The sequence below is a fragment of the Onychomys torridus genome, chromosome 3, assembly GCF_903995425.1.
Source record: "Onychomys torridus chromosome 3, mOncTor1.1, whole genome shotgun sequence".
Classification (NCBI taxonomy): domain Eukaryota; kingdom Metazoa; phylum Chordata; class Mammalia; order Rodentia; family Cricetidae; genus Onychomys; species Onychomys torridus.
The window spans coordinates 114,324,317-114,352,051 of NC_050445.1; the positions used below are offsets into that span (position 1 = coordinate 114,324,317).

Sequence of the window (27,735 nt, forward strand, 5' to 3'; positions counted from 1 at the left end):
GCAAGCTCACAGGTGAAGAAACTGGCATTAGGCGGGAAGCAAACGCTCCAAGTAAGAAAGGGTGGTTCCGAACCCGTGATTTTCCGGACGGGAGGACAACGCGCATTCCGGGATCTCACACGGCGCCCAGCCCCTGCGGGGCGCACCCGTGGCCCAGCGCGCACGAGGCTCCACGCTCAGGGGACTCGCGCGCACGCAGCAGCGCGGCCCCGGCGGCGGCAGCGACGTCACAAGCCGAGCTTTCCTTTTCGGGAGTCCCCGGCATACATCCTGTGTCCATGTTTGGTCATTTACGTCACGGCGCCAGGGCCGGGGCCTCCCGAAATGGCAGTGGCCCGGGGAGTCGGAAGCTCGGAGCCAGCGCCGCCTCGGCTATATAAGTGGGGGGACGGTGGGCTGGGGGAGCCCGGCTGCGCTTTGGAGCCGCCAGGAGCCGCCGCCCGAGGCCGGTGCCGGCGAGCGAGAGCATCGCGGCCCCCCGACCCGCGTCCCCAACCCAAGAGTCGGGAGCTTGGAGCTAGAGCTCCAGGCTTCCCCGCCAGCCGCGCGCGCCCCAGCCCAGCGAGGCCCCGGGCGCCCCGCCGCCGCGCCATGCTCCACCTGAGCGACTTCTCCGGCCCCGACGCGCCCCTCGCCAAGCCCACCGAAGGCTGCGCCCACGCCAGCCCCGAGCTGCCCCGGCTGCCCGCCAGGGACGCTCCCTCGGCCGCCGCCTATCCTGGAGGTAAGGAGAAGGACTAGGGGCGCGCAGACGGCGAGCGCAGCGAGAGGTGGTGGAAGAGGCGCGCTCGGTGGATGGGGGGGGGGATGTCCCAAAGCGAGCAGTACCATTCCCACCCACCCCCAACAAGGCCGCAGGCTCCTGGGTGGGAGCCCGTGCGTGTTCCGGTCCTGGGGCGTCCGTGGGGAGGACCCCCCGCGCTGCAGACTCGGAAGTGCACGAGGCGCTCTGCCTGAGGCTTGCACCGGGAGGCTCGGGTGGGATGAGTCGCGGCTGCAGGATGGGGGCACGCCCTTTGAGATGTGCGGGGCTGATGCGTGGTCCCCTCCCTCGGCAGGCGACTTCTTGAGCTGGGCTCTGAGCGGCTGCGGCGCTGGAGGGGACCTAGCTGACTCCTGCTTCCTGGAAGGCCCCGCACCCACGCCCCCTCCGGGCCTCAGCTACAGCGGCAGCTTCTTCATCCAGGCGGTTCCCGAACACCCGCACGACCCGGAGGCCCTCTTCAACCTCATGTCGGGCATTTTGGGCCTGGCACCCTTCCCTAGCCCCGAGGCGGCAGCGTCTCGGTCCCCGCTGGATGCCCCTTTCCCCGCGGGCCTCGATGCCTTGTTGCCGGACCTTTACTCCCCGGATCTGAGCTCAGCCGCCTTCCCGGAGGCGTTTTGGGAGGCTGCGCCTTCGGCGGGAGCCCCCTCGCAGTGCCTGTTCGAGCCCCAGCTCTCCCCGCCCGACGTCAAGCCGGGGCTGCGGGCGCCTCCCGCTTCGCCAGCGCTGGACGCTGCCTCGGCCTTCAAAGGGCCCTACGCCCCCTGGGAGCTGCTGTCTGCGGGGGCCCCGGGGAACTGTGGGTCACACGCAAGCTTCCAGGCCACCCCCGAGGCGCGTTTCCCCACGGTAGGGACCAAAGTTGAGGACCTGCTGTCCATCAGCTGCCCCGCCGAGCTGCCGGGCCCGGCCACCAGACTCTACCCGGCGGGGGCCTACGACGCCTTCTCGCTGGCCCCGGGTGACTTAGGGGAGGGGACCGAGGGCCTCCCGGAGATGCTGACCCCTCCGGGCGGGGAGGGAGGGAGCAGTGGCGAAGGCGGTGAGTTCCTGGCCACCTCTCAGCCTCAGTTGTCCCCGCTGGGCCTGCGCAGCGCCGCCACGGCGGCGGACTTCCCCAAACCCTTGGTGGCCGACCTCCCGGGAGGCAGCGGAGTGGCCCCGCCGCCCGTGTCGCCCGCCGCCGCCTTCCCCGCGGCCAAGGCCCGTCGCAAGGGGCGCCGGGGCGGCAAGTGCAGCGCGCGCTGCTTCTGCCCGCGGCCGCACGTCAAGGCCTTCGCCTGCCCGGTGGAGAGCTGCGTGCGGAGCTTCGCTCGCTCCGACGAGCTCAATCGCCACCTGCGCATCCACACGGGGCACAAGCCCTTCCAGTGCCGCATCTGCCTGCGCAACTTCAGCCGCAGCGACCACCTCACCACGCACGTGCGCACCCACACGGGCGAGAAGCCCTTTGCCTGCGACGTGTGTGGCCGCCGCTTCGCGCGCAGCGACGAGAAGAAACGGCATAGCAAGGTGCACCTGAAGCAGAAGGCGCGGGCCGAGGAGCGGCTCAAGGGCCTGGGCTTCTACTCGCTGGGCCTCTCCTTCGCTGCGCTCTGAGCTGGAGCTGGCCCTGTAGGTTGGGGGCACCGCCGCTCGGCGCACGCGGCAAGGTCTGGCCGGTCCCTCCTCCCCGCTACCCTTCCTGCCTCTTCCACGCACGTCCGGGGCCACCCGCAGTCCAGCTCCAGTTCCCACGAAGCGCCCGCCGCACACGCCCTTTCAGCACGGGTTCCGTGGACAGCGCCTGCTGTCTCGCAGCCGCCTTCCTCCTAGCCAGCTCTGGGGACAGTCCTCTTGGGCCACCCACAGAGCAGGCACTTCCTTTGGGACTAAAGAGGTTTTTTGTTTTGTTTTGTTTGTAACTGGCGTTTGCCCCACGCCCTCCTCGTTATCCCTCCCCAGGGACAAAGCTGGGGATGTGCCGAGCGGGTCTCTTGAGAACTTTGTATAGCAATGTCCAGCAAGCCTTTGGATGTGATGTTTTTGCTTTGGGGTGATTTCCTCTTTGTTGTCGTTCATTTTTGTAAAGCAGACGCTACTCTCAAGCACTTGACAAAACTGTTTATTTTTGCAATTAAAATTATTGTGCTAAAAGCTTACTGAATCTGCCCTGTAAACTCCTAACCCTTCCTAACTCCTCTTCCAGGACAGTATATGCCAGGAGACAGAAAATAACCCACATTGGTGAGATGCAGGCCCCTGACACATTACTCCTACAGGAGACTGACATATGTTAGGCATGTGATAAATACATAGAGAGAGAATGAATTGATGTATTTATTCACAGCTGACTTAGGAATTGTTAGCTGGGTTCCTGGAACCAAATGTGGAAGGTGTAGGTAGTAAAGATGGTTGATATGATGTCCTGATCCTCAGTGTCTAGTACCATTTCAAAACAGGAAGCAGTCGGGGTAAGTTGTGGCAAGTGTAGAGACAGCAAGGGTCAGGTACCTAATGCCAGCCTTTATTGCTTGCTTTCCAACCCCTGAGAGAACCATTTGGAAAAGGCTTTCAAACAAATAAGGAGAAAGCTGCGGCACTAGAGGGCGCCCTGGGCATCAGAGGTTGCCCAGTGACAGTGGGACTTATGAATACTCAGTATTTGCTATCACAGATACATCTGTTCAAGAATCATAGGCTGTGAAGATTAGAAGGGTCTCCAGGTCACAGCCCTTTCCAAAACTTTACTTCCAGGTCTGCCCTTCATGGTTTTGGGGTGCAGGCAGGAGGGTGATGAAAAAAGCATGATCCTGTAATAGGGAAGATGGGTCACCCCCTTTATTCTCTGATCTTCCTCCTCAAAGCTTTTTCCATGTTGGGCAGTATAAAAAGCCTACTAGACACCACGTTGCACCTCCTGAATGACTGCTCTAAGCTAAGGCAAGGAGAGGGCCTATATCTGATAACTTTGTTCTTTTCTGCTCCAAGATAAGCCGTGTGTGTGTGTGTGTGTGTGTGTGTGTGTGTGTGTGTGTGTAAGTTTATCATTCTTCAGGAGCCACCTACTTACTGCTTTTTGGTTGCCTGTATGTATGTATGTATGTATGTGCATGTGTGTTTGTAAGTACACACCTGTGCAAAGGCCAGAGGAGGATGCCAAGTGTCCTCTATCACATTGCACCATAGTTTTTAGCTTTGTTACTTTAGGGTGCATAAATGTGTTGCCTGATGTGTACCATATTCTGACATCTGATGTCAGAAGATAGTATTGGACCCCCTGGAACTGGAGTTCCAGATGGTTATGAGCCACCATGTGAGTTGTGGGAACTAAGCCTCTGTCCTCTGTAAGAGCAACTCGTGTTCTTAACCACCAGGTCATCTTTTCAGCCCCTTCTACTGTGTCTTTGTTTGTTTGTTTGTTTTGTTTTTGAGATGTTCTCTCACCTAACCTGAAGCTCACAGTTTTTGGCTTGGCTTGCTAGCCAGTAAATTTCCTAGATGCACTTGTCTCTACCCCTCAACTCTGGGTTATAAGCACCTATGAGCGGCTGTGCTTGGTTTTTACACATGTATTGGTTATTAAAATCAGACCCGAGCTGGGCGGTGGTGGCGCACGCCTTTAATCCCAGCACTTGGGAGGCAGAGCCAGGCGGATCTCTGTCAGTTCGAGGCCAGCCTGGTCTCCAAAGCGAGTTCCAGGAAAGGCGCATAGCTACACAGAGAAAACCTGTGTAGAAAAACCAAAATAATAATAGTAATAATAATGAGACCCCCCCAGCCAGACAGTGATGGTACATGCCTTTAATCCCAGCACTTGGGAGGCAAAGGCAGATGGATCTTTGTGAGTTTGAGGCCAGCCTGGGCTACACAGTGAGTTCCAGGACAGCCAGGGCCACACACAGAGAACCCCTGGGGTTTTTTTTGTTTGTTTGTTTTTTGGTTTTTGTTTCGTTTTGCTTTGTTTTTAATTCAAACCCTCTTCCTAGCACAGCAAATGAACGTACCCACTGATCCATCTCCCCAGCCATCTAGGTTTGTTTTTTGTTTTTTGAAATTTCGAAAGGATGGACCACAGAGGGCAATCTTGAACCCTTTGGAGCTCAAGAGATAGATTGCCAGACACAGAGAGAGATAAGTGGTGGATTCAGGAGACAAGAGAGGAAAGGTGAATCTCATTATCTTACTAATTAATTGACTACACCTTCATCCACAGGCATGGACTCCAGACTTTTATTTAGATGCAGAGTAGGGCAAGGTAGAGCATAGAGGTCCATATTTTAAGCAGCACCAAACCACACCACCTGAACAAAAGGACATACAGACAGACAGGCCTTCGACAAGATGGACTTGCTGGTCTCTGAACAAGAACATTTGCCTGCTTCTACTGAGTTCCATCACTGTGGTCAGCTCTGTCCTTTCCCAGACAGTCTTCACACCCTACTATTAAGCTTAGCATGATAAGAAAAGGGAACTCAGGCTGTAGAGACGGCTCAGTGGTTATGAGCACTGGCTGCTCTTCCAGAGGACCCAGGTTCAATTCCCAACAATCACAGGGCAGCTCCGGACTACCTGTAACTCCAGTTCCAAGGGACCCAACACCCTCTTACAGACATACATGTAGGCCAAACACCAATGCACATAAACTTATTTAAAAGGGGAAAAGGGACTCCATTGAAGTGACTTTGTAGTAATCCTGGTGTCTGGCCGTAGGACTTTGAGCCAGGAAGCCTCATAAGTCCCCATGTAGTGGAGATTCCACTAGGACTCTGGAGGGAATGTTAGACCAGAGGTGGAGAAAATTAAAATCAATCACAAGACCCAAATCTAGATCCCCAAACGCATCATTTTGAGTTGGTTTTTATTGTTTGGGATTTTTTATGATTTTAGTTTTTTTATTATTTACTTTAGGTTTTAAAAAATAATTTATTTTATGTGCATTGGTGCTTTACTTGCACGGATGTTGGTGTGAGGGTGTCGGATTCCCTGGAACTGGAGCAGAACTGTAAAGAAGGTTGTAAGCTGCCACGTCGGTGCTGGAAATTGAACCTGGGTCCTCTGCAAGTGCACTGAGTGCTCTTAACCACTGAGCCATCTTTCCAGCCTCTTATTTGTTTGTTTGTCTGTCTGTTTGTTTGAGACAAGGTTTCTCTATGTAACCATGGCTGTCCTGGAGCTCAATGTGTGTAGAACAGGCTGGCTTCTAACTTCCAGAGATCCTCCTGCCTCTGCCTCTAGAATCCTGGGATTAAAGGTGTGTACCATCATACTTCACATCTTTAATTTTTTTTATTTTATGTGTGTGGTTGTTTTGCCTGTAAATATTCCCATGCACCACATACATGCAGGTCCCATAGAGGCCAGAATAGGGAACCAGATCCCCTGGAACTAGAGCTAGAGGTGGTTGTAAGTTGCCTGATGTGGGTTCTGGGAACCTAACTCTGGTCCTCTGCAAAAACAGTACACACTTAACCACTGAGCCCTCTCTCCAGTTTCTGGTTTGGATTTTTCTTGTCATTAGTTTTTTGGGTTTTGTTTGTTTATTGAGACAGACACTGGCTGGGTCTGGCCTTGAATTTATGGTGCCCCTCCTACATCAGGTTCTAGTACTGGGTTCCAGGTACAAGCCACCACCCTTGGTGGAAAGATGTCTTTTCATCAATTTTTTTTAAAATTGGGGCTGGGGGAGAGAAACAGATAAACAAATCCTCTCATCTACTCATCAAAATGAGGACATTTCCTCAGACTCAGTTCTTTTTCTTTTTCTCCTGTCTTGGAATTGAACATAGGTCTTCATGCATGCTGGCCAGGTGCTCTAGTGCAGGTCAGCCATAGACCCAGTTCTTAGCTCTTCTCTTTCCTGCTTTCTGTGTTTGGAGAGCACATTCATTTCCACCCCTACAAAATTCCTCCTAAGTCAGCCAGGTGAATGGTGATTTGTGACCTCCATTTGAATGTCCCACCATCATTTCAGATAGAATCTATATAGAATCATCTCATCTCGCTGTAGTCCCAATGCTTGTTAATAATGACAACCCTTTGTTGGGTTCTCTACACCCATCTAAGAAGTTACAGTTCCCTGCCAGTCACCTTTGCTCCTCCCCCTCCCCCCGCCATCCACGTGGCCCTTATCAGCATTCTTTTAAAAAAAATAAAAATACTTACTTACTTTATTTTATGTGCATACGTGTGTGCCTGAGTATATGTCTGTGCACCATGTGCAAAAGCAGCCTGAGGAGGTCAAGAACATTGGATCACCTGGAACTGGAGTTACAGGCAGTTAGTAGCCACCATGTGGGTGCTGGGAATCGAACCCAGGTCCTCTGCCAGAGCAGCCAGTGTCTCTCTGGACTTCTGTTCTCATTCCTCTACAGTCTTGTTCGCTGTCCTTGTGATCAGTAGTTTTATGAGTTGTGGCTTTTAGCTTGTGAGCTCATCTGGCATTGGGGATTGACCTGGGCAACAGCACTCTGTGGAGGAGGTTGAAGGTATGCTTCATTAACCCTGTACGCTAAGAGCATGAGCCCCAGTGGTAGCTAACCCGGTACTCTAAGAACATGAGCCGCAGTGGTAATCAGTCTTTTGTTTCTTGTTCTTTTGAGACAGGGTCTCCTGTGGCCCAGGCTCTCCTCAAGCTCACTGTGTGGTCTCTGTGTCCCCGGCACTGGCTTTGCAGACATGCCACACCACACCCAGTTGAATCTTTTGACAATTTCTTTACTTGGAGTTCCTGTTCCAAGCAGATATAAGTAGTTACAATTTTTCAGAGGCAGCTCTCCTCCTTCTCCAAAGGATCTACAGGCAGTACACGCCCTCCCCCAGGCCTTCCAGGGGGTAAACTCAACACCTCATGCTTTTGTGCTGACATTTGTCTCTTTCTCAATTTCTCACCCTTTTGAAAAGTTTGCATCTCTCTATCTACATAGCTGTCTATCTGCATGAATCTAACCCTAGGCCTCCTGCATGGTATGCAAGCACTCTATCCAAAGAGCTACAGTCTTAGGCCTGGAAATAAGAATTGATGAGGTAGGATCTGGAAGAATTGGACAAAACAGCCTCGAACATTTGCCCTGTCCTTTCCTTTCATCCTAGCCAACACCCCCTGTTCCCAGCCTGAAAGAAGATCAGTATAAACCAGTTTGAACTACCTAACTGTTCCTCTTGTTTCTTTTATTCATGATATCTCCTTTCATTCCATTACACAGCACTCATGCTAGAAACTCCTTAGAACATCATTCAAGATATGATAGTGTCAGATTGACCAAAATACATATACCTGGGCCAAGGAGATGGCTGTTGGCATAAAAGTGCTACTAGCCACGAAGACTGATGACCTGAGTTTATTGCCCCCGACCCACTTAAAAGCCAGACACAGTGGCACAAACCTGCGATCCCAGCACTCCCCCGATAAAACAGGAGTTGGAGACAAGAAAACCATAGAAGAATCGCCTGGAAGTTCATGGGCAGCCGGCACGGAGTATGCAGGGCACCAGCAGTAGTGCAAGAGAGACCCTGCCTTGACAGAATGGAAGGAGAAAAATTACTCCTCTAACCTCCACACACAAGCCATGACACACATGAGCCCACACTCGCATGTATGTATACACACTAAATAAATAGTTTAAAGTCACATATGCATGGGGCATGGTGACACATGCTTTTAATCTGAACACTCAGAAGGCAGAGGCAAAGTGGATCTCTGTCCATTTGAGGCCAGTCTCCTCTGCATGGTGAGTCCCAGGACAGCCAGGGCTAGGGCCTCACAGAGAGACCTTGTCTCAAAAACAAAACAAAATCGCACACATAAAGGTTAGAGAGATGGCTCAGTAGTTAAAAGCACTTGTTGCTACCGGAATGGACCTGAGTTCAGTTTCCAGAACCCACATGGCAGCTGATAACTACCTGTAACTCCAGCTCCAGAGCTCATGGTCTCTTCTGGCCACTGAGGGCACCAACACACATATTCGCACACAAACATACATGTAACCAAAAACAAGTCTTTTAAAAAACAACTACATACACTGTGAGGATAAAACCTTCCACATCTGAATTCACCTTCCTCTATCATCTCTTTGTCTTTTTTTTGGGGGGGGGGGGCTTTTTGGTTTTTTTTTTTCCAAGACAGGGTTTCTCTGTGTAGTTTTGGTGCCTGTCCTGGATCTCACTCTGTAGACCAGACTGGCCTCAAAAACTCACAGAGATCCACCTGGCTCTGCCACCCGATTAAAGGCATGTGCCACCACTGCCCGGCCCCTCCATCACCTCTTTATCCTCTTCCTTTCCAATCTAATACCCAAATGTTCCCACCTTTGAGCTCCCTCTGAGGTAGATGTTTGATCCACACAACCTCCAGCTCACCAAGTTGACCCAGTGCACTTAAAGATTGAATCATTGTTCTGACTAGTTCACAGAAGAGGAAGAGAGAAGGAAGGTAGCCAGAGAGCATGAAGCTGGGAAAGCTGGGGAGATGAAAAGAGGCAGGATGGAGGCCCTGGTACAACGTGGGATCCTGGGAGTGGGACTGTACTATACCTCTCCCATTTGGGGCTGCCTGATTCGTAATTCATGATTCCCTGCTTTAGCCTTGGGAGCCCTAGATGCGTTTGTCACAGAGCACTCGCTCTTTTGGTTTCTCTGGCCCACATGGAGTGAGATTCACATTTTTAGAACAGTGGTTCCCATAACAACCAAGCAGGGACTGTTGTCTGTGAAATATAGCATGGTCACACATGCGCACATGCATATATGTGTGCACATGTCGGAATTCATGTGTGTACTTACGTGCATAAGGACAGCACACCCACCTTCACATACACACATGTATATCCACATGCATACATAACCATACACATGTGCATCTCTATATACTTGCACAGCCACCGGTGTATACCTCCGTATCCGTACAAATCCATGTGTACACATCCACAAAACACATACAAGCACACTCCGTGCTATAAATTGTTTTCGTATATTCATCACAAGGGCAATATCATAACAAAGGTGGAGCCAGGATGGTATAGAGATACTTTGGGCTCGCTACAAAAACAGGTGAAAGAATCAAGTCTGCGTTGGATGGAGCAGGTTCGGGGAACTTCACTGGAGCAGAGAGATGGCGTGAGGGTGCTGTGGTTTGACCAGAGGATGGGCTGAGTATTTTGCATTCCAGTTCTGGTCCTGCCATTCACTGACCTCTGAACTTTAGCTTCTCTTGCAGAAGTGGGTGCATTTTATCATTTCTGTGACAAAAACAATGACATGAGCAACTTAAAGCAGGAAGGGCTTATTCTGCCTCCCCGTTTGATAGGACACAGTCCAGCATGTCCAGGAAAGCACGGCAGTGGGAGTATTTGGCAGCTGGTCACATTGTATCCCCAGTGAGGAGGAGACAGCAGTGAACACTGTTGTTTAACTCACTTCCTCCTTTTTATTCAGTTTAGGATCTCAGGGCATGGGACCGTGCTCCCCACAGGGAGGGTCTTCTCAATTAAACTTCTCTCTAAACCCCCTTTTAGACAGACCCATAGGTGGTTACAAATCCAATCAAGTTGACAGAGGATGAACCATCACAGTGGGAATAAAAATCGTTTCTGGGGCTGGGGAGATGGCTCAGCAGTTAAGAGCACTGGCTGCTCTTCCAGAGGACCGGGGTTTAATTCCCAGCACCCACATGGCAGCTGACAACTGTTTGTAACTCCAGTTCCAGGGTACCTGATACCTGCATACAGACAGACATGCAGGCAAACACCAATGTACATAAATAAAAAGAATAGTTTCTGCTTGGTCACTGTATTGGAAAGTGAATGATGTGTATGGAGATGATTAGTATGATCTGATGCCTGGTTCATGATTGACAGGAACTTATTTAAGTCTTAGAAGAAGTGATTTCCCTTATCACTCTAAGACTTCCTGAAGGTGGAAAGACATCAGAGCTTCTTGTTAGATTTATCCTTCCCCCTAAATCACCTGACAGGTCTACAGACACCTCCCCAGTACTCCATGTCCCTGGGGCCTCTGCCCTCACAGGAGTGGGATGGGATCAGTGGTAGTCATCCAAAGCCTCCAGTCTCCTGGACAGTCCGGCAGCTACGTCGCTATGTTGGCGTTTTGCTCTGCTACAGGCTCTGGTGCAGCTCAGCACTGTGTGGTAGAAGAACCATCTCCCTTTTTTTCCTCATCCAAAGCTCAATTCAGTCCTGGCTTTGCCCCGGGGGTGGGGGTGGGGGGTTATTGATGTTTTTTTTTTTTTTTTTTTTCTTTTTCCAGCTCAACTTCAGCTATGAGGACTTCCTCTAGCATAGGGCAATTTACGGCATTGGAGTGTGCATACTTCAGCCACTAGGTAGGCCTGAAGCCAAGGGTGAGGGGCCTTCTAGATGCTTCAGGGTTGAGCATCCTGGAAGCGGTGGGTTTGTCCCTGCTTCTTTCCGTTTGTAGGTCCACAAGAGGATGGAGGTGACACCTTTAGGGACGGGAACACAACACAGTGTGGCCCAGGGGCAGCCAAATCTTCCCAGAGACCACACCTCCGACCTGAAGTCACAGAGTGCACAACCTTTTGGGCACACGGCCGGTACTTGGGCTCAGAGCCCAAGAAGCCGCTGAAGAACTGTGGTGTGTGTCGTAGCGCTCCTGCCTGCCTTTTATTTATTTATTTTTTTCGGTCCTCAGAACCACCCATCCAAGATGTGCTCTCCACTGGGTGCAGGCCAAGCCGGTGGGGGTGGGTTAGGGTGGATAGGCCCTGATAAAAGGTGGGCAGCAGAGGCCACAGCTGGAAGCTGTGGCACAGGAATGCCTGAGTGGTGGTCTTTGGGGTGGAGAAGGCTGCACCCCCGTCCCCGCCCCGGCGGCACCCATCCCCCACCCGAGCCACCAGCTTCTGCGGAAAACGTGGGGTCCCGGCGCAGCCGCTCCTGGCTGCATCTGCCGCTCCCCGCTCGCTGGAGAGCCCGCCCCGGAGGAGGGGCCGGCTCCGCCCCACCTCCCCGCCGCCTCCCTCCCTGTCTCCTGGCTGCGCCCTGACCGAGCGCCCCCTCCTCTCTTCCCCTCCTCCCTGCGTACCCCGCCCGTGATCGCATCGCGAACCCCTCCCGCTGCGTGGGGTTGGGGGACTCGGCCGCCCCCGCCCCAACTGGGAGGCGGCGGCGGCCAGCCTAGGCTGCAGTGGGGACCGAGATCCGAGGCCCGGTGGCGGCCCTGCGTCTGGACCGGGCACACGGGGTCTGTGCCTCTGCGCCCCCAGCCCAGGGCCACGGTGCCTTGCCTTGCCGCGGACTGGAGGAGGTAAGGGCAAGTCTGGGGCGCGCTGCGGGACTGCTCCTGGAGAGGCTAGGCGAGGAGGACCTCAGCCGCTGCACCCTCCTTCCGTGCCTTCTATCCTGCTGCCCTCCTGAGGCCGCGAGGCCGCCAGAACTGGGAGGGATTCTGGGCAGGCCGGGCTTCAGGCAGCCAAGGGGTTAATTTAAGAAATTAAAATCAGAACGGGTTTGAGACCAGGCTTCCCCTCCCCCCTCCCGCCTGTCGCTGCCCTAGCCTTGTTGTGGGGCGGGGGCGGGCTCCAGAAAAAAACCCACTGGGACTCTGGACTTTGGAGAGGGAGAAGGGGGAGTGTCCTGAAACCCCAGCCCTCTCCACCTGCTGGTGATGGAATGGGGGAGGGTCTTGGTCCCGAGGCCTGGCTGGGCACCTGTACCGTTATCGGTGCGTGCCGATGTGCACGTGTGATCGTCTGGAGGTGTTCATATGTGTGCACGCCTGTTTCTGCCTCCCCACACCCCAGTGCCTGTGCGGGTGACTGTGCCCACAGTATCTCTGGAGGTGTGGGCTCCACTCCATCGCCTTGCGTGTGTGTGTGTGTGTGTGTGTGTGTGTGTGTGTGTGTGATACTGTGTGCACTGCCTACAGTCTGCCTAGAGAACCGAGTGAGGCCTATCCCCTCCCTTTGGTTGAGCCTGCGGTGAGGGGCTCATACGGTTTTCCGGGTGTGGGATCCAGGTGCTGGAGCTTGTGTGTGTGACCTTGGGAGGCGTGTGCATGTTTGCAGGACCACGAGAGGGGGTGCTTAGAACAGAAGGCAGTGTGGCAGGGCGGCTGTATTGACTCCTGTAGGTCTTTACCAGGCTGGGGAGGTCTTCTGCAGACACCCAGTTTAGGGTTGTAGCTGCAGAGCCGAGGCCTGGGCTTCTTGGAAGGTTGGAAGGATTTAGACAGGCAGGACATTCCTTTATTCTCCACCCACTGGGGCATAATGGGGGTACAATGTGGACACCTCCAGCAGCCTCTTCATCCTCAGAATGCCTCCACCTGCTGGCAGAGGCCTCCTGAAAACACCTAGTTTAGAGCTCTATGGGCTTCCAAGTCCATCTAACAACACCCAAACCTTCCTCCCTCGTTTGTGTGATTTCCAGCTTCTCTGCTGCTTTCCTTACATGGGAGGAGGAGGAGGAGGAGGAGGAGGAGGAGGAGGAGGAGGAGGAGGAGGAGGGAAGTGCTCTTGGGCTCCGAAGGCCAAGTGGGAGGGTGAGAGGATGCCATGGGTAGATCAGGCAGGAAGTTGGGGGCCATATGGGGAAATCACCCAAAAAACAACAAACTATGCTAGCTTTTCAGTTTTGCCTGATCTGAATACAGCTGGTGGGACAGAGAACTGTGAAGTGCACACATTTGTTCCTACACTTAGGCATGCCTACCTTTTAGGGAGGGAGTATTTGTAAGGGGTGGTGAAGGTCGTGAAAATGTAGTAGTTATCTTGCCTCTGTGTTTCCCTAGACCTCCCTTCCTCTCTGATAAAGCTTTGTATATTCAACAAATACTCACCGAGTGCCACCGTGGGCCCATCCTCCTGAGAACATCTCAGGATTGGTATGAACATCCCACTCTCAGCCGGAAGGACCGTAGCACAGCTTATGAGTCGGTCAGGAAGTGCTGTGTTCAAGTCCTTGTCTGTCACTGTTTTAGTTACTTCTAGGTAACAAACACCCCCAGAATTTGGAAACTTTGAATAGCAGTTGTTTACTTGTTTGTTCACTTATTTCAGTGCTGAGAACTGGACTCCAGGCCTTGCATATACTAGGCAGATGACCTACCATTAGGCTTAAAGCTGCAATCCCGCTATCAATCAATTATATAGGATTCCAGGCAGTCACCACTAACAATGACACTATTTCTCGTGGTCTCTGACTGGTCTGTGCCTGTGGCTATGGGATCTGAGGATCTCACCTGGAATCATATACACAGCCTCTTAAGGTGGCCTCCCAGCCCCCAAAGCCTCCTTCTACAGTGGTCTCAGATAATTCTAGACAGCTGGGCTCTAGCAGCTGGATCCCAAGGCTTGCTAAGAGGGAACATTCCAAGATGACACGTCCTGATGTACAACAACGTATCTGACTTCTGCTTGCACGAAGCTTGCTGATGTCCATCTGGTCACGCCTGAGTCAGTGTGGGAGAGTACCTCATAAGGGCAACACTAGAAGACTTGATTCATCAGAGGTCCTCATGCAGCACCAGTTTGTTAGAGGTCTTTATTGGCCACGGGCAATCTGAGCCTTCGCTTCCTCATTCCAGCATTGAAGCATTCCACCTCCTTGGTAGCATTGTTGTGAGCACGATGATGTCCCAGAAATCATGAGTAGATAGACACAGGTTTACTGTTTTCTTAAACTGCGGGCACCTGTGGGCCTTGGGCTTGACTGACATCTTGCGTTGGGCACATGGCATAGAATAAAGCAGGTGATCCCCAAACCTCAGCTCAACTAGAGCAAACCGTGGGGATGAGAAGACAGTAAGCTCTGGCCTCCTAGTAAGTGACCAGGGAGCCCTCATGCTTTACAAGTTCATTCTTGGATTGATTTAACCAGTTTATCTAGTTGCATGATGCTGAGTGTCAAAAATTGCCTTGGTTGAGCAATGGAGAGATGGCTCAGCAGTTGAGAGCTTCTCTTGCAGAGGACCTGAGTTCTGTCCCCAGCACCCCTGTGATGACCCATAACTGTTTGAAACTCCAGTCCCAAGAGATTCAGTGCCCTCTTCTGATCAGAAATGCACATACATGCAGGCAAAACACACCTACAAAATAAATCTTTCTAAAACTTCATTTTAGAACATTGCTTGGGCTGCATGAAATCTAATTTATCTGTGATTTGGTAATTCCTCTAATCGTGTACTAGTGTACACTCTGTGAAGATGGTCATTTGTAGTGTCTCTGCCTGTAGAATGTAAGTAATGAGGGACCTGATGTGTATGCACAGGTCAATGATCCCCAGCTGTGGGACCTGCTGTCTTGAGAGTTTATGGTAAGGAAGGGTTTGTGCTGTGACGGGGATTGAGGTGGAGGTGGGTGTTGGGGAAAGGCTTTATGGAAAGGGTGGCATTTAAGATGGGTCTACAAAACTCACCAGTTGGGAAACAGAGTTCCAAGAAGGGAGACCAGCATGGGGCTAGACCTGAGGATGGGACCCGGCCCAGTGTTTTCCAGTAGAGCAGAACCCTCATGGGGCTCCCTGATAGTTTATGTGGAACAGGAGCAGAGACAAGAGCTGGTCAGCAGGAGCCACCCTTGCCGACAAGTATGGCAGGTGTACTTCGCTTCTGAGTAGCTGGGCTGGGGATCTGTTCGTTGAATGCTTGCCTAGCATGCACCAAGCCCTGTATTTGATTGCTAGAACTATCCTAGTATGCAGGAGGTGGAAGCAGGAGGATCAGAAATTCAAGATCGTCCTCAGCTACACAGCAAGTCTGAGACCATCCTGGACTACATAAGAACCTATCCCAAAGAAGGAGAAGGAAGAGGCCATTCATTCTTCAGAGATCATTTTACTATTATTAGGGGGTTTTGTGTGTTTGTGTGTGTGTGTGTGTGTGTGTGTGTGTGTGTGTGTGATGTGTGTATATATTCATGTGTGTGTATGTGTACATGTGGTAGATGTTTCCTTGTTCTCTCCACCACCACCTGTTTTTTTAAGCAAATGGGGTCTCTTCTTGAACCTAGAACTCACTACTTTGGCTAAGCTGGATGGCCATTGATTTACAGCGATCCTTTTGTCTCTGCCTTCCCAGTTCTGGTATTAGAGATACTCACTGCCACACTGAACTTTTTGTGTGAGGATCTGAATTCAGGGCTGTGTGCTCCTGAAGCAAGCACTTCTCCACAGCCCCTATTTTAAGTTATAAGTGACATACATTACTGGGTAGGTACTTGCAAAAAGGTTCAGAAGTCATGAGGATTGTCAGATGAGTGAGTTAGAGTCCACATCGATGAGGACAGAGGTCTGTCCAGCAGCAGTGCCTACAGGAAAAGGAAGTCAACCATAGCAGACGACAGTGTGGGCATGGGCAAGGGAGGAGATGGAACGGAGAGCCCAGAGGCGAGTCGCTGTCCGGGGTGCTGAGCAGATACCGAGGCTGTTGGTTGAGAATTGTACATCGGTATTGTGAGTTTAGTGCTAGCCACTTCAAGCTTTCGGCTGTCTACACTGAAATAGAACCCATTTCATTCTCTACTGATCCCTTCTAAATTCATTTTGCGTTTAGAGGAAAAAAGAAGAGGAAGAGGGAAGGAGAAAGGAAGGCCTCCTTAGCGTGGTTTCGGGCCCAAGACCTTATTTGTGTCTCTGAGCAATGGAAGTAGGTTATCTCTAAGATGTTCATTCTCTCTAATCTTAAATCATGCTCCTGGATTCTCCCACACTGCCTCCTTCCCAGCACAGGGAAGTCATGTCCACGCAGTGCCATGCCCACAGCAGCCAGGCTCATTAAAGCAGCCATCTTAGCAGTCCCCAATGGGTCCTCCTCAGCTCCAGTCCAGTGTGAGCTTGCCCACTCCTTCCAGATTACAGCCATGCCTCCCCAAGTTTCCGGCTGGAACTCCTGTTTCTGCTGTTAGTTCCTGAGAATTCCTTGGCTCTTCTCTCTCCTCTGTCTCTTCTTTCTCTACATTGACACCCTGGGCTTGCTTTTCCAGTATTATTATTATTATTATTATTATTATTATTATTATTATTATTAGTTTTTCAAGACAGGGTTTCTTTGTGTAGCTTTGCACCTTTCCTGGAACTCACTCTGTAGCCCAGGCTGGCCTCGAACTCACAGAGATCCGCCTGCCTCTGCCTCCTGAGTGCTGAGATTAAAGGCGTGTACCACCACCGCCTGGCCAATATTATTTTTTTAATGTGTCCGTTGGGGGCTGGAGAGATGACTAAATGGTTAAGAGTACTTGTTGCTCTTGCTGACAACCCACCCATGTGGTAGCTCACAACCATCACAACTAGATCTGGTTGCTCTCTTCTGCCCTCCAAGGATACTGCACACACTTGGTGCACTGATACATATTCAGGCAAAACACTCATACACATAATGTAGAAATAAGTAAGACTAATTTTTTGTTTGGTTGCTTTGTTTTTTTCGAGACAGGGTTTCTCTGTGTAGCCCTGGCTGTCCTGAAACTTGCCCTGTAGACCAGGCTGGCCTGGAACTCAGAGACCCACCTGCCTCTGCCTCCCAAGTGCCAGTATTAAAAGCGTTTACCACCACCGCCCGATTTAAGCCTAATTTTTTTTAATGCTTAAGTTAAATAAAATTTTGAGACATGTTTTTATGCAGCTTTGGCTGGCCTCAAACTTGCTATGTAGCTGTAAAGGACTTTAAACTCATGATCCTCCTGCCTCTGCCTTGAAACTACTGGGGTTACAGGCATTGACACGACATCTAGCCAGTAATGTATTTAATTTTTTTAATTGCACTCATTTGTGTGTAGGTGCATGCAATTGGATGTGCATATGGACAACTTGTGGGAGTCCATTTTCTCTTTCCACCATGTGGAAAGTCCACCATGTGGACCCCAGTTATCAGGATTATAGCAGGTACCTTTACCCACTGAATGATCTTACAATCCCCAATAATGTATTTCTGGCTACATACTGCAGTAGGCCCAAATGCTTTATGTTTGTTTTGTATTACAATTATTACTAAGTACATGCATGTATGTATGCGCTATATGTGTCTTTGGAGGCCAAAAGCAAGCTTCAGAATCCTTGGAACTGGAGTTACAGATAGTTGTGATCCTCCACGTGGATATTAGGAATCCAACTCAAGTCCTTTGCAAGATCAACAAGTGCTCTTAACTACTGAGCCTCCCTCCAGCCCCTGGCCCCGTTTTTTTGTTTTTGTTTGTTTGCTTGCTTGCTTGCTTTTTGGGTTTTGTTTTGTTCTGTTTTTAGACAGGGTCTTACTCTGTAGCCCTGGCTGGCCTGGACCTTGCTATGTAAAACAGACTGATTTTGAACTCACAGAGATCCACCTGCCTCTACCTCCCAAATGCCAGAATTAAAGGCTTGTACCACCATACCCAACTCTTTTAATTATGTGGACGTGGGGTTTGCATTTGCCTTCAAGTCAGAAGAGCCCATCAGAGCTCTGGTTATGAGCTGCCTGAAGTGGGCACTGGGGATTGAATTTAGGTCCTCTGCAAGAGCAGTGTGTGCTCTTAATCACAGAGAGAAATCTGTTCATCTCCCATACTGTTTTAACCATATCATCCTCTACCCAAGTTTGCCTCAGGACATCACCAGCTACTTGGAGGAAAGGACTGGATTTGTTTATCAGTGTGACCTGCATATGCCTAGCACAACACCTGTGTAGTGCATGGAGCTGAACAGGTACTCAGTAAGTGTACACAGAATGAATTCATGTTTAACTACAGCTTAGGTAAGAAGTGTAGACTGATTGATTAGGTGAGAAGAGGGATTTTTGTTTTGGTTTGGTTTTTCGAGACAGGGTTTTTCTGTGTAGTTTTGGAGCCTTTCCTGGAACTCACTCAGTAGCCCAAGCTGGCCTCGAACTCACAGAGATCTGCCTGCTTCTGACTCTCAAGTGCTGGTATTAAAGGTGTGTGCCACCACCACCCTGCTTAGAGAAGAGGGTTTTATTATAAGTGGCAAATCCAATGTTATTTAGTTTTTAAATTACATTATTTTGTGTGTTGTGTGTACATACATATATGTACTACGGTCGTAGAAGAGAGAGGTCAGAGGACAGTTCCATATGTGGGTCCTGGGGCTGAAACTCAGGTTATCAGGCTTGGTGACAAGAACCTTTATCTGCTGTGCATCTCACCAGCCCCCAGTTTTATTTTTAACAAAATATCTTCACACTCCTGTAACTATGAGGAGGGTAGGCTTTTGGCATAACTGCATCCAGGTTCTCACGGAATAGGGATGACTCTCCAGCTCCTGGCTCCACCTCCTTGGGTGTTTGCATGTTTTTCCCTCGGTGCACGGACTCTCTCTGTGTGGTCAGGCAGTCTGAGCCACTGACGTCCTTTTACTCATCCACAGATCAGTGGAGACTTCACAGTTTCTTAGAGTGCTTCATCCTAGCATGTGATCACAAAAGGAAAGGGGGGCCCCTCCCCCCATTTCCCAGTGAAGGGCTCTAGTGGCGCAGCTTGAGGCATGCACATACTCATCCCTGGGTTGGTCATTATAACCAAGGAAGTAGGACTAGGCCATGTCTCCGCTTACTAGGCATGTGGTAGGCCTGCCAGAGGTACGTGGAGTGTGAAGGAGCAGCTCACCAAAGAAAAGCTGAGACGCTGCCATGACCACATAGTGAGCAGTTGAAATAATAATGTCTACTGCAGGGCTCACCAGCGGATACTAGAGGGAGACCACCTATGCTTCTGCAGGAGCCACTCCGCTCAGATGGGCCCGGGAGCCTAAACGCCATAAATGAATAAACAAACAAACAAACAAATAAGTAAAATCCCTCCAGTGAGTTCAGCGTGTAGAATCCTAGCCAAAGAAAACCTTAAGTTGGGCTTGGAAAGAAAGGCGTTTTGGATGCGAGAAGTAGTGTGGCAAGGAGACAGAGCCAGGCAGAAACGGGGGTGGGTGGGGCGGTTCTCAGGGCTGTAGTAGTTGTTAAGTTGGGAGAACCAGAGCACAAATGAGGATCTGACTAGTGACCCACCCCACCCCCCACCGTGCTCAGCAGCATACAGAGTACAGGCTGGAATCTAAATAGATGGAAACTCATATTGTCTTTTTTTTTTCTTTTTCTCATCCCTCACTACCTTCCATCACCTTTTCCCCCTTTTTTCGTGTGTGTGTGTGTGTTTGCGTGTTTGCGTGTGTGTGTGTGTTTGCGTGTGTGTACATTGTTGTGTTGTGCGCATGCGCACATGCAATGGTCCAGAGTTGGTCGACGTGAGATCCCGATCACTCCTTCTCCTTAGAAACGGGGGCAGACTTTCCCAAACCTGGAGCTCTCTGACGTCTGGTCTTGAAACCCAACTTGCTCCGATCTTGAAACCCAACTTGCTCTGGGGATCCCGTGTGTCTGCCTTCTGATGCTGGAACTACAGGCAGGCAGCCACGCCCACCAGGCATTTATGTGGGTTTCTGGGGATCTGAACTCTGGTCTTCATGCCTGCCCGGCTAGCACTTAACCTCTGAGCCGTATTTCCAGCCCCTATCACCTTCTTGCTTGCATTCAGAGAAAGCTTCGCACTCATGCGGAGGTGTGCAAAGTCTAGACAGGCATATTCTCAAGAGCAATTCATAATCATTTCTCGGGTGAAGTAGGTGGAGGGCAGCTTCGGGGTGTCTGCTGGGCTAAAGGGCTACTGCGATATGAAGAGCCCCACTTTTCACCCACCTAGGTGCTCACCCACAGGCCTGCCACTCCCAGGTTTTGCCCTCTCCTTGATTTCTTAGAGCCTGGCTAGTAGGGTGCTATAAAGACTGGAAAAAAAAATGTTCTTTAAGAGTGGGAAGGGACCGGGAGAGAGCTGGAAGGTACTTAGGAGGCTGCTGCCCTTTGCTGGGGCAGACAGGTACACGGGTCGGAACAGCCCAGCGCCCCACCAGCTGGATATGTGAACTTGGAATCTCCAGGCCCACTGTTGTGTGACAGAGCTGTTCCTGGGGAGACACTACACACACGTCTACTCACCCCTGATAGGGAGCCAGCAACAGATCCAAGTACGGACTAAAGTCCAACTTGGTGAACCAGTGAGTTTTATTGGGTTACTTACAGAATATGGGTGAGGGGTCACTTACAAGAGCAAAAAATGGCTCACAGACAGCTGCATCACCAAAGCCCACCCCAGCATGAGTGACAGCTCACAAAGCTGGGGCCCTGGAGCCTGCTACACAGCCTGCAGGCATCTCCACAGGTTGGAGAGTGTCTTTTCCAAGTGACTCAGTGGGTCTAAACCTCTTCCAGGCAGCTCAGCTGGTTTCTGCTTCTGGCAGGCAGCTGGGGAGGGGGGGGGGGGGGGGGGGGGGGGGGGGGGGTCTCCGGGTCTTTCAGCTTGGCTTGTCTGAGTGACTCAGCGGTTTTTCTTGTTTATTCTGGGTGGGAGGGGCCTAGTGAGTCTGGTCAGTTTCAGGACTTGCTGGAGCTATTTTGAGTGATTTTCCCCTTCTAGCTTAAAGCCTCCCCACAGGATAGAAACGTTTCAATTTCAGAGGAAACTTCTCCACAGGGCCAGCTTCGTCTGTCTTGCCTGTGATAGTGAATCTGTTGGGGTGTTTTTTTTTTTTTCTCCTTTTTAAAAATTTTTGTTTGTTTGTATTTGGAGATAGGGTTTCTCTGTGTAGCCGGGCTGTTCTGGAACTTGCTCTGTAGACCAGGCTCACCTTGAACTCACGGAGATCCACCTACCTCTGCCTCCTGAGTGTGGGGATTTACAGGCGTGGGCCACCATGCCTGTTTAAGGTCTTCTGTTTCTTCTTGAGTCAGTTTGAAGTTTCACATCTTTCTAGAAAAGCATTCAGCTCATTCAGATTTTCAAGATTTTGAGCCAAGAGCTGTACCTAGTAGTAGTTTTATAATTGGAAAAAAAAAATTATCTGCATGCAAGTCACATCCCTCTTCTCATTATAGTGTTATATATGTGTTCTTGTCCTATCTATCTATCTCTCTATCTGTCTGTCTATCTATGTATCTATCTGTCTATGTATCTGTCTGTCTATCTATCTATCTATCTATCTATCTATCTATCTAACTATCTGTCTATTGATGTCTCCTAGAAGCCATGTTTTGAATTTACTTCTGTTGGCTAGTCTTTAGATTTTAGTATACATAAAGGACGGTGATACTGGCACAATTACTAAGTATTTAATGGCCTTAGATATTTCACGTGGTGCTGGGAACTGAATGTAGGGCTTGCGTATGTGAGACATGTGCTTTACCAAATGAGCTGTTCACCAGCATCAATTACCAAATACTTGTTTAAAATGAAAGAAGAAAGGAGGGTAGCCAGTTCAGTCGGGGTGGCACAGGGGTCCTGCCAGCTTAGCGCTTTGGAGATGGAGGCAGAGAGGTCAAGAATTGAAGGCCAGGCCAGCCTTGGCTACGTGAAACCCTATCTCAAAAGAGAAGAGAAGGGGGGGGTGCAGAGATGGCTCATCAGTTAGGAGTGCTTGCTGACCTTCCAGAGGACCAGAATTTGGCCCCTAGCTTCCATGTTGGGCAGCTCATAACCACCTTTAACTCCAGCTCCAGAGGATCTGCCTCTCTCTTCTGGTCTCCCTGGGCACCTGCACTCTCATGCTTATTCCTACACACAGACACAAACACACAAGTTAAAATGAAATAAATCTTTTTTAAGGGAGATGGAAATTAAATGTGGATCTAAATGTGAAAGGGACAGCCTGATGTATTTGCAGTTTCCAGTTTTTGTAAGATATGGTAGCGGTGTTATTTACAAGGGTGGTGGCCCTTGCCTTTAATCCCAGCACTCGAGAGGTAGAGACAAATGGATCTCTGTGAGTTCGAGTCCAGCCTGATATACAGAGTGAGTTCCAGGACAGCCAGGACTGTTAAACAGAGAAACCCTATCTCGAAAAACCATAAATAAATAAACAATACAATAAAATATAAAATCCTTATTTAAAATATATTCTGGGGACTGGCAAGATGGTTTAGTAATTAAGAGCACTTACTGTTCTTTCAGAGGACCTAGGTTCAATTGCCAGTACCCACATGAAGGCCCCCATCTGTTTCCAGTTCTAGGATAATCTAATACCCTCTTCTGGCCTCTGTAGGCACCAGGCACATAGGTAGTGCAGAGACATAAATGCAGACAAAACACTCATACACATGAAAATTTAAGTCCTGAGTACTAAAAGAACACATGCATAATTGGTTATAGCCTTTGGTGGGAACAGACAGCCAAGCATAACAACAACATCAGAAATCATTCAAATTTTACTGAGGTATACTTTCAACATATCAATAAAAATAAAGTAAAAGCCAATCAACATACTTGAGAAAAATATTTGTAGTGCATAATGGTCAAGAGGTCAATATTCTAAAAAGCCTTTGCAGATCAATAAGGAAATATGAATGGTCAATGTAAAAATGAGCAAAATTGGGCTGAGCATGACAGACAGCGCTGTAATCTCAGCACTTGTAAGGCTGAAGCAAGAGGACTGTGGCTAGTTTGAGACCAGCCTGGGCTATATGATGAGACCCTGTCTCCAAAAACTAGCTCCATCGAGATAGGTCAGTAGGTCATAGCACTTGCTGCTAACCTTGGCAGTCCCAGTTCAGTCCTCAGAACCCACATGGAAGGTGAGAACCATCTCCTACAAGTTGTCCAATGTGTATTGTGTAGATATGCACTCCTTCCAGCACACACACACACACACACACACACACACACACACACACACACGGTAAATAAACATAGTTTAACATTTTAAAACCACCCCACCCCAAATAGCATAGTGTTTAGTCAAATCACTAAAGAGACACAAATGACTGAAAAATGGCAGGGAAGTGTCTGAGCTCCGCAATCAAGGAAACTCAGGTGAAGAAACCAGGTCAGTTTCCGCTGTCAAGCTTGCCAGAGCACACAGAGGCCAGACAGGCGGCTGAATTTGGCTGTGGTGGGAAGGCAGTGAGGGAGCCGTGAGAAGACTTTTGAACAGAAGTCGTCTACCGTAAGGCAGGTCTGGAGCTGAGTGTGGAGGCAAATGCCTGTAATCCCAGCACTTCAGACAGTAACGCACAAAAGAGCACAAGTAGTGGGCCCGCTGAACCTGGGCTAGAGTGAGACCACATCTCAGAAAGAACAAAAGCAGTAATTTGAAAGAAAGGAAAAGAAAAGGGAGGGCCCATGTCCTCACACAGGATGAAAGGGAGCTGTGAGACCAGAGGCTAGCCCAGCAGCACAGGCGTGAGCAGGCCTTGGCCTGGAAGAGCACAGAGCATGGACAGATGTTTGGGCTGAAAGCATCCCAAAGAGAGAAAAACCAAGATGGTGGGCAGTGTAGCTGGGAGGAGGGCGGTGTAGTTGGGAGGAGGGCGGGCAACGTTAAGGGAAACCAGGCTGCTGGGAGTGAGTAAGAGTTCCAAATTGGGTTTTGACACTAGAGCAGCGATTCTCAACCTTCCTGATGCTGCAACCCTTTAATACAGTTCCTCATGGTATGGTGACACCCTCAACCATAAACTATTTCATTGTTACTTCATAACTGTACTTTGTTTCTGTTATTAGTTGTAGTGCAAATATTTGTGTTTTCCGATGATCTTAGGCAAACCCTGTGAAAGGGTCGTTTGATCCCCATGGGGTCTGGACCCACGGGTTGAGAACCACTGATTTAGGTCTCTTTTTCTTTTTGGTTGTTTAGAAACAGGGTTTCTCTGTGTAGTTTTGGTGCCTGTCCTGGATCTCACTCTGTAGACCAGGCTGGTCTCGAATTCACAGAGATCCACCTGGCTGGGATTAAAGGTGTGTGCCACCAACCGCCTGGCCTGATTTAGGTCTCATTACTAGACATTGGTAACAAACCAAAACCAAAACACATAAGCTGGAGAGAGTTCATCCTAAAAGCCCGTGTCAAAGCTGGATGTCTTTGTACCCGCCTGTAATAACATTCTTACCACACAGTGGGAGATGGAGACAGGAGACCTGTCCAGAGGCTGACAGACCAGCTAGCCTGACTTACACAGCCACAAAACAGGAAGTAAACCTGCCTTAAAATAGGGTGCAAGGTAGGGAAACAGCTTTGTGGTTCAAGTGCTTGCTACACAAATGTGAGGACTGAAGTTTGATCCCCCACAGAAATGCCAGGTGGCCATGGTTGCCTGCCTGTAATTCCAGCCTCAGAGGCAGAGAGGGGATTCCCCAGTGCAGGCTGGCTAGCAAGACTAGGTGTATCAGTGAGCTCTGGGTTGGACTAAGAGACCCTGCCTCAGTGAATATGGTGGGAGGTGATCAAGGGTGATCTCATCATTAGCTTGGGCCTCCATGTGCACACAAAATAGAAAAGAAAATGGAAAGGCAAGAACTAACTCCTGAAGGTTGTCCTGTGCTCTCCACACACATGCTCCAGTACATGGGAACTGCGGTCACACCCATGCTTCTGCACACAGGAGCTGCAGTCACAGACATCATGTTGTCAACAAGATCTGTGTGCAGAGCAAGAGCTTTGAGCACATGTGGGTGTCACTGCTCAAGTGACATCACAAGCCCTTTTCTTCTGTCCCACAGAAAAGACAATAAGGCCACCAGAAGCCCCAGGCTCCCAGCCTGCCAGCTGCACACAGATCCTGGGGTGTCTGTGTTAACCAGAAATGGGAAACGTGTTTATTTCTCTCCAGATGGCTAGGCCTCTGACAACAGAGTAAGGCCACACGTGCTTCCCTGGAGCCAGGGACTGAGGTCAGCTCTACCAACTCGGAGTTGGCGGGAAACGGCTCTCTAAGAGAAAATTGGGAGTCTAACCAAGACCTAGGGCAGAGTGGCAGAACAGTAGAGCGGTTTATTAAACACACACGGCTTTCTACTTAACTGTTGAATAACTCAGAATGTTTTTCCTGTTCATCCCAATACAGCCATCCATCACAAACTTACACTCTAGTCGTCCTGTCTCCAGAAGAAGCAAGCCCACATCCTCATCCTGAGACACTTCCAGTCCCATACAATATTGTGCCATGTCTGATTAAGTAGTAATCTAGTCTTCAGGGTCTTGCAGTCTGTGGCCAGAATAGAATGAGGGAGAGGAAACTGGACAGCTGAAAGAACAAAACAGCTACCCAGCTGGAGAGGGGAAGGGCGGAAAAACACCAAGTCCACAGCCCACACCTTCAGCTGGTAGCAAGGGTTCTCTGACCTCCCCAGCCCACTACTCTGGTGCCGCAGTCTCCATCCTTAGTGCTCTGAGGCTGTTTGTGAGAGAAGGACGGAAGCCTGCTTGGGATGGAGAGGGCACAGTCTCAGGGGTTGGTAACTTGTTTTCCAGGCTTTTCCTGCAGTATACTGGCTTTGATCCTCAGGAGGGCTTTCTATCAACTTGCCTTCTTTATCCAGAGTGTTTGCCCAAAGCCAGAGACCTCATTGGAAGTTGTAATTCTGGAATGGATTCCCTGATGGTGGTGGGAAGAGGGAATGGGAGTTGTCTCTTAGCAACAGCCTCCCTTGTGCCACTCATTGTAGGAGCCCAGGCTTGGAAGGAGGGCTCCAGCCAGGGCGTCTGCCAAGGGGCAGTGCAGAACCCTAGCTCCTTGGCCCCTTCCTACTCAAGCTGCATCCCCTCAGCACACACAAAAGACTGCTTATAATGAACGTTTCCATGGAGAGGACACAGGAGGGCCAGAGGAGTCAAGAGCAGGCAGGCCCCCGACTGCCCCTCCCTCTGAGTTTGCTACCTTCTCTCTTTGCTTGAGTTCACTTTAGTTTAAAGCTAAGAACTGGCTCTTCATTATCTCTCAGCCTATTAGATTACTGGCCCCAGGCAGAAGAGCCTCTCCAGGCAAGCTAGTTTCTCCTTCTGCTTTGAGCTGGGCTGAAGTGGGTCCTGTTTGACTTTACTAAAGAGGCTACAGGAAAGACCACAGCACCTAACAATATCCCAACGTCTTTCTGCTAATGTAGCAGTCTTTGTGGGGACATGGCCTCAGCTCCAGGGGCTGTGAATGACAGTTTAATCAGCGGATTTGCTATTGTGACAGCGTTCACCAACTTTTTGTTTCTTTGTAGTTTGAGGCAAGGTCTTACAGTGTAGCCTTGGCTGGCCTGGAGCTCACTAGGTCGACCAGTTGGCTGCTAATTCAACAGAGATCTGGCTGCCTCTGCTTTTGAGTGTTGGGATTAAAGGTGTGTGTCCACCAACTTTTGACTGGGGAATGAGGGAAGTGGTACTGTTTACACTCCCCTATCTTAACTTCTTTCCTTATTGTTATAATAAACTACTCGTAACAAAAACAACTTATGGGAGGAAGGGTTTATTTTAGCTTGAAGTTCAAGGTGCAGTCCATCATGGTTGGGGAGTCAAGGCAGCAGGAGCTGGAAGCAGCTGGTCATTGCAGGAGCAGGAAGCAGGGCATTGAAGGCGAGCTGCTGCTCAGTTCTTTTACCATGTACACACCCGACCCTAGTCAGAAAATGATGGGCACATTTTTCCACCTCAACAACTGAAATCAAAATTCCCCAGAGGCCCGTTTCCCAGATGATTCTAGAGTCTGTGAAGGAAGAAGGCCAGGGGAATGGCTCAGTGGGGAAGGTGCTTAGCAGGTAAAGAGTATTACAACCACGCCTGACAGTCTAAGTTTGATCCTGGCTCCCACAGGTTAACCTCTGACCTCCATATGTGTGCCGTGGCTTCATCATCCACCCCACACAAAATAAATGGATTAAATGTAAAGGGGAAAAGCCACTAACTACCATGGGGTCTATTATTTGAAAAAGGAAACCATCTTTTCTTTTCTTTTTTTTTTTTTTGGTCGGAGCTGAGGACCAAACCCAGGGCCTTGAGCTTGCTAGGCAAGCGCTCTATCACTGAGCTAAATCTCCAGCCCCCATCTTTATCTTTAATTTCTCAGATTTTTCCCCAGTACAAAGAACACAGACCCAGTGTGAGTGAAGAAGGAGAGGTGATCATATGCCCCAGTCCACATGGAGGAACTGAAAACAGTGGAAAGGAAGGCAGACTCCCCAAGAGCAAAGCAGAGTGCTGATATGAGGAGGAGGAGGCTAGGCGCTG

The 27,735-nt window shown here is 50.1% G+C and overlaps 2 protein-coding genes across 2 annotated transcripts in view; both read left to right on the forward strand.

Annotated features, from left to right (window-relative positions):
- Positions 1 to 351: 351 nt before the first annotated feature.
- Egr4 (early growth response 4) lies at positions 352 to 2,912 on the forward strand. The gene is made up of 2 exons (XM_036181790.1): positions 352 to 724; positions 1,059 to 2,912. Exons 1-2 carry the CDS (start codon positions 592 to 594, stop codon positions 2,363 to 2,365), a joined length of 1,440 nt encoding a protein of 479 aa, XP_036037683.1. The 5' UTR covers positions 352 to 591; the 3' UTR covers positions 2,366 to 2,912.
- Positions 2,913 to 11,711: 8,799 nt separating this feature from the next.
- Positions 11,712 to 27,735, forward strand: part of Fbxo41 (F-box protein 41) — a 32,721-nt gene continuing 16,697 nt past the window's right edge. The window contains exon 1 of the mRNA XM_036180481.1: positions 11,712 to 12,028. The gene's annotated coding sequence lies outside the window, so the exon portion shown is untranslated. The remainder of the gene's footprint in view (positions 12,029 to 27,735) is intronic.

Bases quoted from the DNA above. Each gene is read 5' to 3' on its own strand.
- Egr4 (XM_036181790.1), top strand. From the start codon at position 592: ATGCTCCACCTGAGCGACTTCTCCGGCCCCGACGCGCCCCTCGCCAAG. The intron at 725-1,058 runs GTAAGGAGAAGG...CTCCCTCGGCAG, and splicing joins GGCCGCCGCCTATCCTGGAG to GCGACTTCTTGAGCTGGGCT.